The sequence below is a fragment of the Ammospiza nelsoni genome, chromosome 4 (assembly GCF_027579445.1).
Source record: "Ammospiza nelsoni isolate bAmmNel1 chromosome 4, bAmmNel1.pri, whole genome shotgun sequence".
Taxonomy (NCBI): Eukaryota; Metazoa; Chordata; class Aves; order Passeriformes; family Passerellidae; genus Ammospiza; species Ammospiza nelsoni.
The window spans coordinates 31,884,991-31,901,062 of NC_080636.1; the positions used below are offsets into that span (position 1 = coordinate 31,884,991).

General features: G+C 37.2%; 1 protein-coding gene across 1 annotated transcript; it reads right to left on the reverse strand.

Moving 5' to 3' along the window:
• Positions 1-384: 384 nt before the first annotated feature.
• Positions 385-16,072, reverse strand: LOC132072289 (coagulation factor XI-like). The gene is made up of 14 exons (XM_059470470.1): positions 16,012-16,072; positions 13,876-14,038; positions 13,115-13,218; positions 11,419-11,578; positions 10,727-10,836; positions 7,574-7,733; positions 6,663-6,772; positions 6,416-6,575; positions 6,169-6,284; positions 5,228-5,402; positions 4,681-4,856; positions 4,278-4,373; positions 2,869-3,008; positions 385-1,514 (listed from the first exon to the last, which is right to left on the reverse strand). Exons 1-14 carry the CDS (start codon positions 16,067-16,069, stop codon positions 1,344-1,346), a joined length of 1,899 nt encoding a protein of 632 aa, XP_059326453.1. The 5' UTR covers positions 16,070-16,072; the 3' UTR covers positions 385-1,343.

Consider the following 16,072-nt stretch of genomic DNA (forward strand, 5'->3'; position numbering starts at 1 on the left):
TGCTTACCTCCCAGTGTGGTGTAAAGCAATTATAAGTAGCACTCTGGAACATATTTTCAGCAATTATGGTTAATGTAGATGATTAGGAAACAAGCTCATAAAGTTTGGCAAAGATAGTGTTGGTACTCTACTCTCCTTGCTGATGCAGTGTGAAATGTTGCTTCTTTCTTTGGGAAAGTAATTAATTTTTGATTCCTGTTTCTCACACTAGTATTAATTTCAGCCATGAAATACGTTTGCTACCTGACACAAAGTAACAAAAAATTATAAAAGGAAACAAGGAGATATAGGAACAGGATAAAGCTGTTTTTTAATCACAGAGTTAAGTATTTGGAAAATAAAAATATATATTGGGGGAGGGGATACTTTTATTGATTTTCTGGATAGTCTTCAAGAGAAGTAGAACCTCATTAAGCTTTTCATCACAAAATTATCCACATAAATTAGAATACTGTAGGTGACAGCTCATTGGGAGCAATGGGTTAAAAGTGGAAGGCTGGTGGGGATTGTAAACACACTCAAGTGACCTTGCAGCTGGGAAGGCAAAAAGTCTGGAGAGCAGCAACAAAGAAAAAAAAGTATTTTATGCCTTCCACTGTTTGTGTTCTTTGTGCTTCCAGAACATCTGTGTATAGATAACATGGGTGTTTGGTAACTTGGTCAGGCTCGAGCTCCCTGCCTTGGTCCTGAGAAGATCACAGCCCAGTGGAGATCACAGCATGCTGGTAAACCACGCTTGTGCAAACCCTTGGCAGACTGCTGCAGGATGGGATTTTCCAGCATGAACTGGGCTTGGTGGTGTCTCCACCCACGTGTGTCCCTCTGCCAAGACCTCTGGGTTTGTTTTCTTGGTTAGTACTGACACTTTTTTGGTTAATTCCCCAATGAAACTAAGGGAATGCAACTGCGTAAGCATTTCCATGCCTCAGCTTCCCTTCCCCCCAGCTCTCCAGTAAGCTTGTAAGTGGTTCACCCATTTGAACTACATTTAGACAAGAGAGGGGAATTTCTTTTTGCTGTGTGGCAGCCTTCTAAAACAGACATAGTTCCCAGCTTCAAGGTCCATACATGTCCTGCAACCTCATCCACTCCCGTTTTATGCTAGCAAGAATAGAAGTCTGTGGCTCAGCCATATTTTCTTCTGCCAAATCAGTGATCACAGAGTTTATTGTTGGTACTGCTTTTTATTTAGTAATAGGAAAATTCATTCATTCCTGCTTTTCTGCATTTTAAAACAGGTACTTTACACTCCAGGCTAACAAAAAACACCATTGAAAAAAGCACTAATACACTTTATCCCATTGCCCTGAGGGTTGTTATTCCACAGCAACACTTTGAGTGAGTCAGTAATGCTCATACTGTGTAGTTTTTTCTAGAATCCAGTCAGAATAATCAGCAACCTTGGTGTAGACTCCTGGCTGCCTGGGGCGGGCGCAGCCTTCGCCCCAGCTGGTGATGCCCACCAGATACCACACCTCCTCGTGCCTGCAGGACAGGGGCCCTCCTGAATCTCCCTGTGCCACAGGAGAAAAAGAGAGAGCATGCAAGGAAGAGGCCTCATCAGTATTTCTACCACAAAGAAAACTGCGAATAAAATCAGCATAATTCAATGTTACCACCAGCACAACAGCCTAGATTTCAGTCACTCTCACTTACAGCTCATTAACAGAGGACTGAAGCAGGTATTCTGATTGTTTAATATGTTGATTTCTAAATAGTCATTGCAAACAATTGAACAAAAAGTTCAAAATTACTGGTTTATATTATTTTCTTTTTATTATAATTATTGCCTTATCTATATAGTGATTTTAGACTGTATGTAGTATTGGCAATATTTTTTCTTAAGACCATATTTTTAGTATCTCAGTTCTCTACATGCCTTCTCCTGCTTGAGTGACTCTGTCCCACTCACAATAAAACGCCTTTGTGTTTTCTTTTTCTATTCCTTTCTGAACATAAGATTCCTTAGAGAAGATGCTATGAGTTTTTAGCACAACTATGCTATGAGTTTTAGCAAGTGTTTTATTTTTTTTGAAACAGCCTCTCCATGTTCTGTTACGCTGTATCAGATAAAAAAAGCTTAATTGGCATAGAGGAAAAATTACATCCCAGCTCCAAGTATTTTTATTCCTAACTAACCATAGTAATAGTAACATTTCAGTGTACAGTTATTAAGCGTTAAATGTTTGCAGTGAAAACTGTATTTGGAAGAGAATTTAATATTAATAATCAAACTATTTTCTTGCAGAAATTAACTCAGAATATTTAAAGTGGTGAAAGTGCATGAGTTTACTCTTGAGCAGAGACTTTGGCTCATGGATCTCATGCTGTTGTGACATTTTCAACTCTAATTATGAACAGAGCTGTTTTCACTGTTTGTTTTCAGCCTTCTACTCCCCATACATTTTAATAGCATTACTAGCACCCTCCCTTCTGGTTTATACACAATGGATGCTTTAAAAAAAGATTTTAGGCACTCTATTTTCTACCAAGAAATGGAAAAAAAAAAAGAAACTACATAGGAAATCTGCTCTTAGTGGAGAAATGCTTCAAGGTACTATACTTATGCTCTTTGGATTTCTGATAGCCCGAAGGAACACTGTTTTATTCCCTAAATGGATATCTATATATCCACACTCACAGTTTCCTATCCATGGAATCTATCCCTAAAGATTTCAATGTCATATAAGAAATATTTTCCATATACCTTGGTTTTCAGTGCTTTTGACAACCAAAAGTGACAAGTTAATCAAGAGCTCTATTGACAATCATACTTTTCTGATAACAATTAAAAATAATTGAATTATTCATTTACATATTTGAACATGTGGTTGGAATATATAACCATACACTGCTGTTTGTCATTACCTTACAAGCATCCCTTCCTCCTTCGTCATAGCCAGCACAGATCACTTTTTCTCCTATTCTGCGCTTCCGGTACCTTGCCTGGCATTCCTCTTTTGACATGAAGGGAACAGGAGCCTTTTGAAGAATATCTTGGACCCGACCTATGTGGAAGGCAGTATGAGATGAGAAATGTTTGGTTCTAAAAAATAAACATTAAAATTCAACTCTAGAAATCACCATATGCTGATATTACAATGTCACTGCTTCAGGAGTATCAATAGATGTTCATTACGCTGATTTTCCTTCCTTTGTGTTAGCGAACAATGTGAATTGTCTTCTAATTTAAATGCTTTTATGGTGCTGTCTTCTTTCTCATGGCTGGAAAAGCTTCAAAACTCACTTCTGATGTGCAACAAGTGCTCATATTGGAAAGGCTCTCAGGACATTGCCCCTTGGAGCATTGCTGTTAGCATTGCTTTGTATTAGTAACTATTATTTCCTGGTAAAGTGTTGCAATAAGTTTGAAATCTCCCAGTTGCCAAATCTGTGCTGCTCTCTGTCACAGTAGTTTTTAAGATGGAGAAAATTGCACATAGACTAAACAAGAGTTTTTACAACCAGCCTTTTCTCTAGGAATTAACAGAAGAAATTTGTCTGTACAGTAACTGCCTAAATTTGTTAGATTTCATGTTGAACTATAACTTTCAGATAGGCATGTGTATAAAGGAAAAGTTTCTCTTTAAAGAGATGCATATACATCCATATAAACATATTAAAAGTATAATAAAGAGATGTAAAACCACAGCTTAGTAATTAAGAGCTTTTTGGCCTACTTCCATATAAAATCAGAGGAGTTCAAATCTCATATACTATCAAAACACAAGTCATTGGCACGGTCTATAATCAATCTTCAGAATAAGAAAAGCAACATACCTCTAAAGTCATGTGAATACAATCACATAAAAAAACACCATGTGTTATGTGCAGACTGTAATTCAAAACAGTTCAGTGGTAAAATTATTGCCTTTTTTTCAGCTAGGAAAAAATAAAAAAGAGTGTGCAAAACACAGGTATGTATTTTAAACTAAAATCTAAGGAAGGGTATTTGAGTGTTGTAGAAGATGTAGTTAGATGTATGTAGAGGATTGAAATCTCAAGTACTTCAAACTACTGAACCAATTTATAAAATTAATTATTGTGTCAGAGCATGGAGCTATTTAATGATAATTTCATACATCTTTCATTTATGTTTTATGGTGTCTTAGAAATCAAATTTAATAAAGAATTATGTTAAAGTACTGTCTAGAAGGAATAGTGGTCGCTAAGAATAGAGAATAATTTTCCTTTTTTTAGAGAAGGAGAGATTTTTTTGTCAAAAACATTGACTTTAAATATACAAACATTCACTGTTTAAAAGTATTTCTCTGTACCTTTTTCTTTTCTGTAACCCCATCCAATTACCCAACAGTCAGTATAAAATATGTTAGTGTCTTCTTTTGATGGCAGGCAGATAGGTAGTTGAAGATCTAAAGTACAAGAGAAAATATTAGTTTGTCCAGCAGAGACAATTGCAACAGTAAGGTTTCGTGGGCTCACCCACGCGACCCCTGATGACAGCTTCCATGTATGCTTTGTCCCTTGCACTATGTGTGACTCCCAGCACGTAACTTAGAGCCACCCATTTTCTTTTTGAAGCCAACAGAACAGATTCTCCTCAAACCCCAGTAACTGCATGTTAAAGGAAGCCAGCCCAGGTGTCACGCACTGCCATAGCAATGCCAGCCCTGTGTCATCCTGCACATTTTCACAATTCCTCTGCAATATGCTACATACCAGTAAAATTCATAGGCTCAGCGAGTTTCATTAAAGCAATGTCATATCCAATATGTGCATATTTATACTGAGAGTGAACAATAATCTCTTCCACTTTGAAGAAGGGTGTATCCTCCTTTATTTCTGATTGTCTCAAAATGCCAGCATAAATACGCCAAATGTTGGGATTCTCTAGACTGAGGGGAAAAGGCAAACAGTGAGTCTGTGACTAAATAGCCTGCTGCAGTATTACAGTAAGAAAAAACTCGTATCTCATGAGAATGTCTAGGGTTCTGTAAGTATTTGTTGTGTGCTTTAGAATTTCACCTTCTAGATTCATTAAAATAATTTAGCATCAGCAGTACAATTTAGCAGTGCTAAAAAGGGAGAAATATGGAGACTTCCAGTTACATTAAGAAAACAATGTCTACCTGAAAATTTCACCTTTTGGCTACATTAAAGCAATTCATCTATTTCTAGTTCTCATTGTTATTATCCTGAAAGGTAGGCCTCAATTTCCCCTGCATGCTGGGCTGAGCTTTGAGGCTTATTTGCATTCAGGTCTCACCTGGCGACGCAGTGAGCAGCGGTGAGGATCCACTGGCTGCTGATGATGGAGCCCCCGCACAGGTGTCTCTGGCGGGACAGCCTGGCGTGCAAGCTGACCTGCCACGGCCACTCACCAGGGGAGGAGTCTGTCCCACCAACGATCCTGATGGTTCTTGCAGAATGCTGCATACACACTATAAAATTGCAGAAGCAATTTAAAACTGGGCTTAAAGACAACTTGCATTCACCAATGAAAAATAAAGATGAGACTACTGCTGATGACTGAATAGGCACCACCTATTGTGAAGAAGGTGATAAATTATGCATTTTTCATGGGTTATGGTCGTAAAGTCTATTAAAATAAAATTCACAGTGCTGTTCCAGTGTTTGCTATGTATTAAATTTGCAGGCAACCCCAATGAGGGGAGAGATGGCAATGAGGAGGACTACATTGATATCAGAAGGCTAATTAATTACTTTATTATACTATATTATACAATATTATATTAAATTAAATCTAAACTGAATCTGCCAAGCACTCCACTCTGCACACAACTGCACAGAATCTCGTGACTGTCATCTGACAGTTCTGACACATGCACACTCTTGGCCCTGATAGGCCAAGGAAAAAAAACACCATCACTTTGGGTAAACAATCTTCACATTGCATTCTACTTTTGCATAAACACAGGCACAGCAAATGTTTAGAATTGTTTTTCCTTTCTCTGAGGTTCAGAGAATGTGAAGCACAGAAATATTCTTGGGAAGAATTGTGCCTTGCTTTTCTCTGTGAAGAGAAATGTGGTGACAGCTATGACTGACTTCACTTTTCCAGAACACACTAACTTTACAAGATCACCCACTGGGACAGTGCAACCACTTAGAAAAATATGGTTTGGCCTCCTACACTGAAATCAGGGAAGCACCATCTATTTTTCATTAAAAAAAAGTTGTACTTACCAGTACTGGCCCTTTTTTTGCATAATCTTAGTGAGTATCCAGAGATACTTCCTGGTCCATGTACTATTTTCACTGGAGATCCATTTGAGGACATTCTTAGGTGACACTCACACTTTCTGCCAATGAATTAATGCAAACAATTTGCTTGTACTTTTTTCACTGAACAACACATACATTAACTCACCCACCACATGTCTGGAATGATTATTTCAGCAATCTTTGAACATTTTAAAAAAATATATCTCACCCTTCTTCATTGCATGAATCTTGGAGGAGAGAATAGGAAAAAAATTGGCAGCGGATCATGTCTGTGCAAACCTGCTGACAGGCTCTGTGTCCTTTAGCATAAGTGACAGTAAGTTCATCTCCCAAAAAATCCATCTGCATGTAAGTGCGAGAAGTGCAGGCTGTAAGAATGATTGCATTCAAAGCATCAGAAAGTTATTACTGAGATTAATTCAAAATTAGCGGGTTTATTGTAATTTATTGTTTACCAGGAAAAGATTTTCTGCAATTTAGGAGGCCAAAGCCTGATACAGCATTTTCTTGTGATATGAGCTCCTCTGGAATTCCACTTGTTGATGTCTTCAGAAGGCAAAGATTTCTAAAATTAAATATTTTTCACAATAACTAAACCTGTTCTCACATTCCAAAAATAATTGTTTAGGTACTGGTAAAAGAAGGTTCTTTCCTAAATACACTCTTTTCTCCCAAATCTCAATCTGTAGAAGTATTTCATACAAAAATGCACTCCCTAGATTCACTAGTTCACACTAAATTGAGGCAATCAGTTGTGCTGTGAAATGCCATACAAGTATACTACTAAAAGTGGTACAGTATTTACACATATATAGAAGAGGTGACTTTGGAAGATGCATGCCATCTCAGCTTTGCTTCTCCCTGAAATTCCTTTGAGATCCTATTCTTCTGATTTGTGTGCAATGTTGATTTTTAACTATTCTCACTACTAAGTGTGAAAGAAGAAAGAAAAATAGAAATATTTTTAAAGCCATTAACTTAATTGAAAAATCTTTTCAAGAAAATAAGTTTGCCCTGCCAGGAAACCAGATGGCTCTTTTGATAATGCCATAAAATTCAGCTTTAAGTCTTTAAAACAATCTGGAGGCTCACTGTATTTTTGACATGTATAATTCTTTTCAGATTAAGATCAGATACACAACCACAATACAAAAGTTCTTATCACATTGGAAAACAGTTGAAATGCCCACATGAAATTACAAATTTTTGAACAAAACCCATCAGAAATTGCACTTTACTGAAAATAGCCTTTTAGCATAAATTTACATATGTATAAGAAATTAGCGTTTAAAAAAAGACTTTGTATTTTTAAAAAATAAATTTTAAATAATCTATATGGATAATATAATTTAACTGTCATATTCACCTTTGAGATTCTATTTGCCATTTCCTGGTAAAAAATGTAAAGAACAAGCACTTTGGAAAATATGTACACATAGTTTGGCAGACAGAAATATCAGGAGTGAAAAAACTTGTAACATTAATTCCTGAAAACACTTGATCTTCAAAAATGTCCATTTGACAATCTGTACAAAACAAGAACAAAATATCAAAATTCAAAAAACTTTAGTATGTCATCAGAATATTGAGATTTACAGATTATTCATTTCTATCTTTATCCCCATTTTCCTTCTGTGATTGGTAAACTGGAGAGGTAAGACAACATTTTAACTAAAAACTATTTCTCAAGAATATTTTTGAATATGTCAAGTCATGGAGAGCACTACAGGGATAAGGTTCATATAGAGGAAAAGAGAAAATACGTATTACAGTAGAGATTTGCTAGTTATATATTACAGTAGAGATTTGCTAATCTAATAGGGAAAATTTAAATTTATTTTCAATGGGTATATTATGTTCATGGGAAGACTAGAAAAAAAAATAAGGTGATGATCTTCTTAACACTTCTTTTACTATTTGAAAAGTAGGCAGAGTAAGTAGGATTGCTGCCCTTTGACATAGCCAAAATATCAAAACACAACAGAAGCTTGGATGCATAGTTCACACAACCAGACAATGGGCATAGGGATTACAGGAAATACTAGCATGTTTAAAAAGAGATTATTGAGTATCCTTCTTCAAAGATATACTTGAAGTCTCAGTTACAATTCTAGTGCGAGAATTTAAAAAGAAAATCTGGAAGCATCAGCACGGAGGATGTTTCTTGAACCTATCTAACTGCAGAGATAGTAAAAATAGTGAACTGATTCAAAAGACAGGATTTGGTGGCAGCAGAGAACTTGAGCTGTTGAGAAAGTGCAGCAACCAAGTCAATACTACCCAGTGTGTTATAGTAACATTTGGGAACATCTTACTTCATAAAATGAAACTAAGAAGAGGCAGAGCTTACTCCAAATCCTGTTAATTTGATGAGATTTTCAAAAAACATAGGCAAGAATGGACAACAATACTGGGAAGTAATTACACAATAAGAATAGTAAAAAAATATAATCAGAAATATAGAAAATTAGAGTCAATTAACTCTCACATTTAGTACTTAAGATCCTATGTTAAGGGGAAATAACCTTCAGAAGAACTGATAGTTTCAAAGGAAATTATATTTAAAGTAAAAATGTGGATCTGAAACATAAAGGAAGCTAATCCATGATCTCAAAGAACATGTTCAGTGATCATTTGCTCAACATCCAGTGATGCCCAGGAAGATACTTTGCAAAGGGCAGAAAAAAGAAAAATTGCTATGCATGCGTAGTAGTGTGTGTGCACAAGAATAAAGTCAGAGAGGCAAAGGCAGAAAATGAAAGGCCACCTAGAAAGAAATTAATTAAATAAATTCAGAAGAAAACCTCGAACAAATATTGAAATAAACCCGTTTCAGATGTTGACAAAAAAACAAGGCAGAAGACATTACTAAGGTTTTAAGACTACACAAATCTCTGTCTGGACAGGTACAGATGATCAGTCTGAGACTAGGACAGGTGACCTCCTTAGATGACTTCTTGATGCAGTAGTGTTGTCTAGGCTTCTAAGATCACACAATTTATTTATTCTCTCCCTTGCCTGCTCTTGCCTCTTTCACAAGACACAGAAAGTAGGGAAAGCCAGGGAGGAACAAGATTGATTTTCACATGATGTTATGGTTTTATCCCAGCCAACAACCAAGCCCCATGCCGTCTCTCCCTCACTCCCCCACCAGAAAGATCAGGGAGAGGATCAGAAGGGTAAAAGCCAGATAACTAGAGGTTTCAGGTAAAAACTGTTTTGTAGGAAAAGTCCATGTTGGGCACCAAAAAGGACTGTGGTGGGTTGACCTTGTCTGGATGCTGGGTGCCCAGCAACTTACTCTATCATTCCCCTTTCCCAGCTGGACAGGTGACCAAAAATAAGATGGAAAACGACACATAGGTTGAAATAAGGCAGTTTACCAAAGCATAAGCAAAAGTTTGCACACACACAAGCAAAGAGGACAAACCCAATTCTTTTATTTTCTATTCCCACCAGCTAGTGATATCCAACCACTTCCTAGGAAGATCTTCCTGGGAAGCAGGGCTTCAGCACACGTAGTTGTTGCTCCAGAAGGCAAAAACTGCAAATAATAAATGCCTGCCCTTCCTCCTCGTTTCCTTAGATTTTATAGCTGAGCTGACATCATAAGACATGGAATGTCCTCGTGGCTAGCTTGGGTCAGCTGACCTAGGTGTATTCACTCACAGGATCTTGCCCAGCCCAGACTATTGATGGGTGGAATGTTGGGGAGAGAGTGCTGATGCTGTGCCAGCACTGCCCAGCAGTAAAACCAAGCACTGATTTTAGAAAGCAATATATTGATACACAACTCTATGAAATGTGATTTATACAGGAAAACTAGATTATCTGTGAGACAAAATAAGGCTAAATGAAAGCAGAGTAACGTCATCATCATTAAGAAGGGAAAATATCACAGAGTAAGATAAAGTGGAGATAGAATTAAAAAAAAAAGAAAAAAAAGAAAAAGGGAAAGATGTTTCAATTGAGAATAAGAATTTTTATACACACTGTTAGATGTTAGATGCTTGAGAATTTTGTATGAGTAGCGATTGCAGGAACAAGCACAGACTTTTTCCTTTCATCACAAATCACCCACAAAATGCATATTACATCCTTTCCTATTAGCCAGCTGTATTAAAACTGCAGATCTTCAAGAAAAATTTTCAAGTGCATACACAGTATACAAGCAGAATGTAGAAAGATCCATATTTCCCCTGATCTTTGCATCTGATGTGCTTTTATCTTTAATTTTTGTATCCATGATACAAAGATAACATACTATTTCATCAAGCTAATATTATGAAAGAATTCTTTAGATCTCTAAAGAAGGGAACTGTTTCTGTAAGACAAATGATAACATGAAAAATTTAAAAGAATGAACCTCTTTGTCCTGAGTGTATGAAATATATTTTAAGAATAAGATTATTTTAGAATTATTCTACATAATGAAACATTTCTACATGTGAGTGATAGATTGCATTTCAGGATACATGACCCTTAAAACTAATCAAGATCAGATATTTTAAATAGTTACCTAATTCAGAAAGCTGACATGGCTTTAGAGAGAATCCAGACACAACCCCATCAAGTGCCTTTATGTTGGTTGGAGTTCCGACGCTGGTGTGTTTCAAGAAGCATTTTTTACTGAATAAAAAAAGTAAAGAAAGTGGTAAGAAAACAGGTCTTCTTCCTTGGACCAAACCATCCTCCTGAACCCACAATTCCTACCATTGTGCATGGTCTGGCCATGGGCCAGAACAATCTCCAGCCTCCAGAACTGAATTCAACTGCTGAACAGAGCTAGCTGAACAATGTTGAACTTCCACAATTGAGCAGACTAAGAGCTCAAAAATAGGTCTTGTTAAAATGAAATAATTTCTCTGGATACTCTGATGATGCTATTTTCAGAACAATAAGCAGAGTAAGATTGAACAGAGCAAAAATGCAGCACAGGTATCAACATAATTTGCATCTCAGTATCTTCAGAGAATTTTAGGATTTTTTCAAGGCTATTATAATCGAGTTTGTCTTTCTCACCAACAGATAAATGAAAGCCGATTTACAATTGATATTTTCCTACCTGTAAGTGTGCACAAACCTGTAAGTGTGCACAAAGGAGGAATAAATTGAATATTCTTGAGTAAATTCTTGCACCTTAGAGTGCTCTGTGATTTAATCTATTTAGGTACAGGGCTGTCCAGGGGAATGAATCCAACCTGTATTTACCAAAAGCTTGCATTGTGAAAATTTTCAGAGGCATATGTAAAAAAATGACAACGGTTGTCATTGGTACATCGTTTTTGACACTCTTGATAGCTGTCAGCCATAGAAATATCAAAAATATTCCCTTCCATATCCAGTCCTACATGGACATCTGGGCTGCAAGCTGTGAAGAAAGAGAGACCAAGTTCTGAAAATATACTTCTATTCTTTTCCCCATCCCTTGCCCCAAATTGCCCAAGAGATAGCAGATTTTATGACACATCCTTCATAATCCAGATGCCACATCCCACGCTCACTTCCATTACATCAGACTTTATACACAGATCCAGCACCAAATCAGAAATGTAGGTTTAGTGTAGTACCTTGTGGCAAGGGGAAAAACTGGTAGACTTTTACAGTGCCTTTGCCTACATGAGAGAGGGGCTCTAACCACTGTGGCTGACTGAGAACAGGATGACACTCACCAAAGCAAGAACTCAGAATCAATATTAAAATATATTTTCCCAGTTCCAAATTCATAGAACAGGTTAAATGGCATATTCTGGCCTCAAAAGCAAGAGACATTTCCCACTTGAGTCAGAATATTACACTTCACAGAGAGAGGACCGCAACTATGGGGCTCGAAATGAAGGTCATTTCACAGAAGAAGAGTCAGTCAATGATTGGAGGCATTTTTAAACATGTATGCATAGATTTTCATTTAGTCTGATTCTAGAGTAATTCAGTGATATTAATTAGTCCAAATAGAATAAAAAATAATATCCCACTGAAATCTCTTTCTATTCCAAGATATTCAGAAATCCAAACGTGAAGGGTTACTGGCAGGAAAGAGCTTTTAAGGGGCCTGACTGCTCTGAAGGGTGTGGCAAGCAAAAGAAAGCACAACTTATTGATAACAGCTACAGTGGAGAACTTGCATAAAAACCCACTAAGTCCTGCCATCTTGAGCTGCTATACCAATACAACTAAAAAACTAGCCTGACATCTGTAAGACACTATTTGTCCGCAAGTCAGGAAGTGAATAACTATATTCTTCCTTATTCTGTTTTTCTAAGGTACCACGCTATGCTTAAAGTTGATCTCCTTTTAATGACATCACTGTGACAGTGCAAATTTAAAACATTCGCAAAATAACACATTTAATAGGCTTTTAATATGCCTGATGATAACTTGCAGGCATGGCATGCTGACATTAGGTCTTCATGTAAAGTACATATACCCTAAAATATACAGCTGCTAAAAAAGTTATTACACAGAATCACAAAAGTATTAGCATCACTTTGTGACAGTGCACTTTTGGTTTGCTAAGCATCTGCACCTCAGAGTTATAAAACAGGGTCACACAGGCCATATGAGCCACTTTCTGGACTGGAATTTTAGTAGTAAATTAATCTTTAGAACTGGAAACAGTAGTTAAAACAAGGGCTGCCATCAACCTCTAGCAAAAGAAACTGTGACTGCAGGAACATGATTTCCCTGTTACCTCATCTCAGGACCCTGAGTGGTGGATAGGTGGGCCTGAAGAGTAAAACCAGTGGAGACTTTGTCACCTGTGTTTGAAAGTGGTCTGGCAAAGAACACAGAAATTACTGCTTGGCTGGCTCCCTGATTCCATTCCTCTACGCAAAATGCTAATTTTTTAACAGCTGCTATGCAATGCAGAGCATAAAATATATGCATGTGAACAACCATATCTTACCACTAATTTGGTTACACTGTTTTAAGGAATGTCCCGAGATAGCTCCTTCCATATCCACTTTTGGCAGCATTTCTGTATCGCTGTCTTTTAAATAGCAGGAGAACCTGTGGTTTAAAATGCAGCAATTCACAGTTTTGGCAGTATAACACGGACATTCATAACTGTTTCTCAGGTGAAATGCAGCCTGTCCAATATCCGTCAACATGAAAATTTTGACAAGTGTAATTCGAAGAAAAATAGGGTCAAGCCTCACACACTTTGTTGGCAGTTGTGGCAGATGAGAATATTTTGTGTTTGTGGGAGCTCCAAGAGGTCTCAACAAAAAGAGAAGCAGAGCCCAGGGCTGGGAGGATAGAAATGCACTGGGCATAGAGAGAAGACAACGTCATTCTCTCAGGCTACTGAAATTCTTAATTGTGAGAAAAATATACTAAATAGAAAGGATGGCAAACAGTACAGGGGATCATTGGAGATGTGAAATTATTCATATTGTCCCTCAACAATAAATACATGCCCTCAAGGAGGGAGTGCAGAGTCACTTCTCTTTCCTTCAAAGGCCAGTGTGTGAGTGTGAAAACCTGGGCATTGTCAAATTTAACCTTTTGAATTCAAGCAATTACTCTTAGATCACCAGTTTTAGAGATACTAGACATTTTTTCCTATGGCAACCCTGCACCTTTCCCTGCATGCCTGTGTTATGTCAAAATGTTACCAGGTTTTGAAATTATCACAGGAGACCAGCAAGTACAGGAACGTTCTACCTTTTTGCAGGATCTGTAGTCCATGTGGCTGGCAAGTAGGTGAAGAGCAGACAGGTAGGATGGTAAGTGCACACTATTTGGCAGTAATTGGCACTCGGTGTAAAAACTGTAGTGAGGTCTCCTCCTTGGAAGAATGTATTTTCATAGATCTGAGTCACACATTCTGACACGGAATAACAAAATTGTAAATTATTAGAGACAGAAACACTCAATTCACCAGGAGAGCCACTTCTCCTCTTCATCATTAAGCTTGCTTTTAAACCAGGCTTTTGTCAGGAAAAGTGGATAAGGGGGGGGTGAGTAGCGAGTCTCATCTTTTCACTCCAGCAGAAATAATACTGTTTAGGGTGTCTCCCTCTGTTATCTGCCTCATACCCAATGCTGGAGCAGGGCAGCTTGAGCCCAGGTAGAAACCCAAGAAGCTGGATGGGCCTCAAGCCAGATCTGCATGGCAGAGGGGAAGGAGGAAAAGTCCATGTTGGGCACCAAAAAGGACTGTGGTGGGCACCGGGGTGGGCACCATGTTGGGCACCAAAAGGCTGTCCCATGGCAAATCTCAGAAAAAGCAGAAGCCTCTCCTGAGAGAGGCCAACACAGAACATCATTATGAGGAAAACCAGGAAGAGGAAGTGCAGATAACAAAAGGAGTTAGAAAGTTTTATGTAAAGACAATCCTATTTTTTAGGCATCCTCTGAATTCAGAGTCACAGTGGTACCACTGTGCACAGCCTCAATGGCTCTCAGGATTTCATATACCTTTGGCTCTCTCACACTCCACCCAGAATCCCCCCAAATCTTCTTCACAATGAAAAGATAAAGAGAAAAGATAAAAGATAAAAGATAAAAGATAAAGAGAAAAGAATGTACTTTTACAGACTGGGTAGAAACCCAACTGAAAACATTTTACCTAGTGGCTTAATCTGTTACTTTAGAGTGATCATACTGTATCAAGTGATATTTAAAATGAAAACAAAAGTAACATCATATTGGATTTGACAGTTTTAAAAGACTACAAGTGGATTTTATTTGTTATTATGATTATAAACTATGCAATTCAGCATTTCCTGCACACAGGTATAATGCATAATTTTTTTAAAAAGGAATAAATAAGCATTATTATACATATTTGCTAGATGTGTTAATATCTTTCAAAGGTTAAGTCTTTATAAGTAAAAAATTGAACTTTATAAACATCCAAATTCTCTGGTATGTATAAACTTTCAAGCTCTTTCTCTAAAAAACTGTATTTATTTTTCTTATTAGCATTTTTTTATTGTCTCAGCTCATCATTAAAAACATTTTCAATTCTTAGCTTACACCAAGTGAATTCTAAAGCTAAAAGAAAAGAATATTGCAATTATTTACTATATCAGATATTTTGGATCCTATTTATCTTCTTCTAGCATAAATTAACACAAAAAAAATTATTTATGTTGTAAAATTATGCGCCATGTAGAACTGTGCCAGTTCTGAAAACTTTAACTTAATTAAAATGTTTTCTAGGTCTCCAAAATTTTCCAAGATTTTTTCTTCTGAGACTTAAAGCCAGGTAAAACATTTTCTTAAATAATATTTCATTTATCTATTTGTTTTTGCTAAAAAGGTGTTACCTAAATGTTCTCTGAGAAAACAGCTAATACATTACTGGACTTATACCTGTGGTAGTCCTTAGTAATAATTTATCAGAAAAGGGAATTTCAGAAAAGCACAGTGCAGTTTTTTGCAGTTTAACTTTTGCTACTGGAATAAAGTAAATCATTAACTCATCATGCAAGACACACATTATTCTGCCTCCTGCACCCCCAAAGGGCCTCCTTCCCCAGCTGCTGCTCAGGCTACTGACCTGGCCACTGGGCACAGAACAGGGACCATCACAGCAATTTCACACTCATGCCATGGTCCCATGAGTGCTGGGGGAGGTGACAGCACAGGGGGTGGCAGGACAGCGTCAGTAAAGCCCCACTAGTAAGTTCCATGCCAGACAATAGGGTTATGCCAGTTACACAAACTTAACTAAACTCAATCCAGCAGAATAAACAGCTCACTCAAGAGCAGACCGCAGTTACTAATCTTTTTCCCTCCTAAAAGAGTTTCTCTATGCTGTTTGTAAATCTCAGGAATTAGATATTAACTTACCACTGTAAACGGAAGCAAGTAAGAAAATGAAATAAAAAGTCCGATAAATCCAATTCATCCT

Excerpts from the sequence above, each read along its gene's own strand:
- LOC132072289 (XM_059470470.1), bottom strand. The coding sequence starts at position 16,069 with ATGAATTGGATTTATCGGACTTTTTATTTCATTTTCTTACTTGCTTCC. Across the intron at positions 11,579-13,114 it reads ACAGTGTAACCAAATTAGTG|CTTGCAGCCCAGATGTCCAT; the intron begins GTAAGATATGGT and ends CTTTCTTCACAG. Across the intron at positions 10,837-11,418 it reads TTTCACAATGCAAGCTTTTG|TAAAAAATGCTTCTTGAAAC; the intron begins GTAAATACAGGT and ends TTTTTTATTCAG.